The 4,533-nt window shown below is 45.0% G+C and overlaps 1 protein-coding gene across 1 annotated transcript in view; it reads left to right on the top strand.

Moving 5' to 3' along the window:
- CCDC185 (coiled-coil domain containing 185) overlaps window positions 1–1,895 on the top strand; it is a 2,608-nt gene extending 713 nt beyond the window's left edge. The window contains exon 2 of the mRNA XM_019538199.1: window positions 66–1,895. Within this exon, the coding sequence (XP_019393744.1) occupies window positions 66–1,067 (1,002 nt within the window). The 3' untranslated portion in view covers window positions 1,068–1,895. The remainder of the gene's footprint in view (window positions 1–65) is intronic.
- Window positions 1,896–4,533: the final 2,638 nt, after the last annotated feature.

Genomic DNA, 4,533 nt, shown 5'->3' with positions numbered 1-4,533 from the left:
GGGGCGGCGGGCGCTGGCGGGGCGGCCCCGGCCTGAGCGATCTGCTGCGGCCGCACGGCGAGGAGGACGAGGACCAGGACCAGGACGAGGACGAGGAGGAGGCGGGAGAGGGCGACGAGGCGCTGGCCGAGGAGCAGCGGTTGCTGCGCGAGAGGCGGCTGCGGGCCTGGGCCCGGGCCACGACGGCCGAGAGGCGGCGGGAGCGGCTGGAGCAGGAGCAGCAGCAGCAGCAGCGCCTGGCCGAGAGCCTAGCCCTGTGGCCGGGGGAGCAGGGCCGGCGCCACAGGGAGCCCGGGCTGCGGGGGCAGAGGCCAGCCCAGGAGCAGGAGGCCAGGCAGCGGGACACGCTGGATAGGGCCAAGCGCCCGGCCCAGCCCAAGAAGCGCCAGGCGGACAAGAAGCGCCTGGGCGAGAGGGAGGCCCACGAGCCCCGTGGCTCCCGGCTGCAGGACAGGATGGCTCAGGCCCTGGAGAAGAAGCTGCTGAAGGACACAGAGCGGAGACGGCATGCCCAGGCCCCGCGCCGGCGCCCCAAGGAGCAGGTGGACCACCAGGTCCAAGCCGAGGAGCTCTACCGGAGGCTGGCAATCGAGCAACGCTTGCAGCGGTCGCAAGAAATCCTTGACCAGCTCATGGAGGAGAGGAACGAAGAACTGAAGGGGAGGTCCCTCGGGGAGGAAGAGCAAGGTCTGGTGGCCCAGCTGAGGGCCAAGGAGACAGAGGAAGAGAAGAAGCATCGGAAGAGCATGCTGCTGAAGATCGCAGAAATGAAGATCCAGCAAGCGCGAGACATGCTGGCCCAGAACGCAGAGCACAAGGCCCGTCGCAGCAAGGAGGTGAATGGCGTAAAAGAAAGGGGTCACCGTTTCCAGAGGTACAGGATTGAGGAGGAGGACAAAAGTTACCTGCGGGATACTCAAGAAGCAATGAGATGGAAAGATCAGAAGAGCAGTCGAATGTCAAGGGACAAGGAAGCTACTCGGGAGGAAGCGAGAAAAAGAGCTGGAGCATCTTATGGCCTGCGAGAAAAAATGCGAGAACTGAGTCATAGCCATTCCTTTGGCTAGGCTGCTTTAGGAGCCACAGGGCAAGGGTGGTTCCTAAAGGAATCTAGTAAGACTTAAAAGATAAAATCGCAACCCTTATTGTGCCAAAAGTATGGTTTGCATTTCATTCATTTGGCAACTTGGCTAAAACTCTGCAGAGTCTCTTGTGCTGAAATCGTTTCCCCCTTAACCACAAAATGTCTCAGACGTACTGATCACTTTTACTAGGTTTATAGCCCTAAAGGTTTCATGGCATTTATTGGAAGGTATATATATCATTCGCGTTTCTAAAGTCTACACTGAACATAGTGTGCCCATACAATAGAGAATTTGAAGGAAGCTGCATTTCCAGCAAAATAAAAAAAACAGTAGAAAGCACAAATCTTATTTCATTGCAGCACCTAATGAGATGATGTGGACAGTTGTTTTCTTAGGGCTAGTCAAGTGTCTTTGGGTGTGGACACAAACAAACGTTCAAAAGGGCAGCAGCTGGTGCCTTCCAATTATGTGCAATTTCCAATTATGCAGCAAAAGCTAAAAAACCCTTCAACCAGGCCTGGATGAAAGTGTTGAAGTCGGAGCTGGTTTTCTGCATTTGAATCATTCTTAACTCATTCACACATAACAATTATAACTGGAACCTACCAGCTGCTCCCACTTTGAAAGGGCTCAAAATCCTATTTTGAAAGGGCTCTAAGCCTTTGTGGGTCCTTATACCTTACAAATGCTACATAAAACACACGGTTCCATTTTTATTTCTTTTGCATTCAGAAATTTAGTAGTGAAACATTTTAATGGCTGAATATAAACCTAACAAATATATTTGTGCAAACATTCTGTTACCCCACTGATACAGTACCGTTACTGGATGCAGGTATTTCCTGACTAATAGTGCTTGAATCCAAAATAAGTTCTCTCACTTAAATATTACTTATATTCAAGTCTGTGAAATATAGCCCTTATAATTAAGGAATCTTCATAAATTGCACCAGAAGTGCCCCCACACAGCATCACTTGCCCTACCTTACCACCCCTGATTGGCATCAGGGCCCCATCAGCTAGACCATTTGCCACTGATTGCTGGGGAAGCAAAAACCACTGCATATTTAAAACCTCCAATCCAGCATGGGGAAGGGATGGGGCAATTGCCGAAATGAAAAAATGTTAAAGAAGCTGTTGTGGGGGCGCTTTCAGCGTGATTTACAGAGATTCCCTACTTATAATAAAAGAGGAAAGGATACCTCTTTGATTTCTATAGGGGATTCCAGATATGGACTAATGAAGTATGTGACTCTGACCATATAAAGGGTGATACTTTTAGTGATGAACATGCATACATCCATCTGATGAAGTAGGCTGTTGCCTGTGAAAGCTCATGCCTCTTTGAAGCAGTTGGTTGCTAAGGTGACTCTTAACCAGTGTCTGCAGTACTTTGGGGTGCCATGAGATCCTTTGAAAGGTGTCGCAATATTAGGTTTGCAACCACTTTACACACGATTCACAAGAAAAACCCAAAGGTTGTGTTCACATATGGTATGGACATTTAGTTTCCCAGGGACACCCATGCCACATGCACTTTGACGCGTGACAAGTTACCCCAGGGCAGTCGGGGAGGCTGGGGCCAGCAATGGGCTAGCCCCAGAAGCCTTACCCTGGGGGCCACCTGGGGCTGCAGCAGCAGTAATTCTGCTGTGCAGAGCCTGGCCGGCAGCCTCAGTACAGCTCTGGCCAGCCTAGATCCACCTTTGAGAGGCATATGCTGCCCCCTCATGCACTGTTCTGCTTTTCTTCTCTGTGGGTTTTTTTGACCCAGGGTGAAACCCTCTGTGCTGTTCTCTTGCAGTGCAGAGAACAACTGAACATGTGGTATGCAGTTGTGGCAAGACATACCACATGGCTGCGCTTATCTAGAGAGAACCACTGCACTAAGGCACTGCCCTGTCCTACCTTGTGCCTGACTTCAGACAGGCAACACCCTCTTAGCGCTCTTAATTGATTCCTGAAAAACCAAGCATTAAGCAAACCCGAAGGTATTTGATGATCCAAGATGGTGACCACAATTATTTTTAATGACCCAAGATGGCAGCCCCAAGCATTATAACCAAACTCACTGAGCGCTAAGTGAAATCAGGTATCAATTTCAAATGAGTACTATAGTGAAATAGTGCTAAGGGAAACAGCCTTAAGCAGGGGTTGCCTGTATTGCTAATCACTTCTGTGCACATTCATATTGAAATGTATATATATAGATGCTCACCCCAGTTGGCCCAGACAGATTCTGGTTGTTTTCTCAAGACTAAAATATGGTGGGGTTTTTCTTTCTAATTAATGTTAGTGTCATAGAAATTCAGATACTGTTTTATATTGATCTTCTGGTTCAGGTTACCTAAACCTGACAAACTAAAATACATCACTTTTTACTGTAGTATTGCTAGTGGGTGTTGAAATGATATATTTTGATGGGAGATTTAGAAAATCAAAATAATAGATTTATGGAGCAATATCTTGCACCAGCCAGCTATTTAAAAGGTTGTGCCTTAATAAATATAAGCTCAAATGTGCTAGTTTGGCTCAGGAAATCTTACATTTATTAAATATGTTGTAAACCAGTTGACCAGGATGAATATTACAGAAAATGTAGGCATTGATCTTGATGCTTCTAGATACCCTTTCACTGGACTGTGACACAGGAAGTGTGGTAGCTGTTCATCAGGTTGTAAACTGGTATTTTTAAATGTTGCTAAATAGCAGGAGTGAAATCTTGATTCAAAGGACACAGTGGGAATGTTATTGATTTCCAGGTGGCTTGGACTTCAACTATATTACTGTTAAACATTTTTCGTCATATATTCATCAGTAACATTTGAAAAATACCTCATAACCACAAGTGAAAGATGGGAGAAAAAAGAGGTTGATCTCTAATATAAGCCATATAAGTAGCCCTGTTAAAGCAGTGGTGATGACTGACGGTAGGTAACTCAGGAATATATTTTTTTCAGAAGCAACATGCTTGTATACAATTCTCTTAAAATTTTCAAATAAATCAAATTAAGTCCAGAGGGTTTTTTGTTTGTTTTTTGGCAGGGGAAAGGGAAAGGAGCAGGGAGGCTATATTTATTATTCTATTATTTGCTTTACTTCACTCTACAGTGCTTTCTTTCATGAATAAGTCATTGTGAATTATTGCCACAGTAAAGTCATTGGTAGTCTACCTTTGTTGCCAATCAATTGTACATGAGGGGAAAACATTTTAAAATAATCCAAATAATATTTTTATTTCATTCTAGCAATATTTAAATAATTTAAAAGTTATAGATTCAGAAATATTATATTTAATATGTGAAAATTGTTCCTGTGGTATATAATTAACAGCTTTATGCAAGCAAAAAAATAAGCATACTGTATCTGAATCAGATTTTAAATGAATTCACTAATGTAAAATACACCAAATATTTTAAAATTAAGACTAATAAAATGTATTTTTACA

Source organism: Crocodylus porosus, unplaced genomic scaffold (genome assembly GCF_001723895.1).
Source record: "Crocodylus porosus isolate Cpor-Errol unplaced genomic scaffold, CroPor_comp1, whole genome shotgun sequence".
Lineage (NCBI taxonomy): Eukaryota > Metazoa > Chordata > Crocodylia > Crocodylidae > Crocodylus > Crocodylus porosus.
Note: the sequence above shows the minus strand (reverse complement) of the source record. Positions and strands in the feature narration are given on the sequence as shown.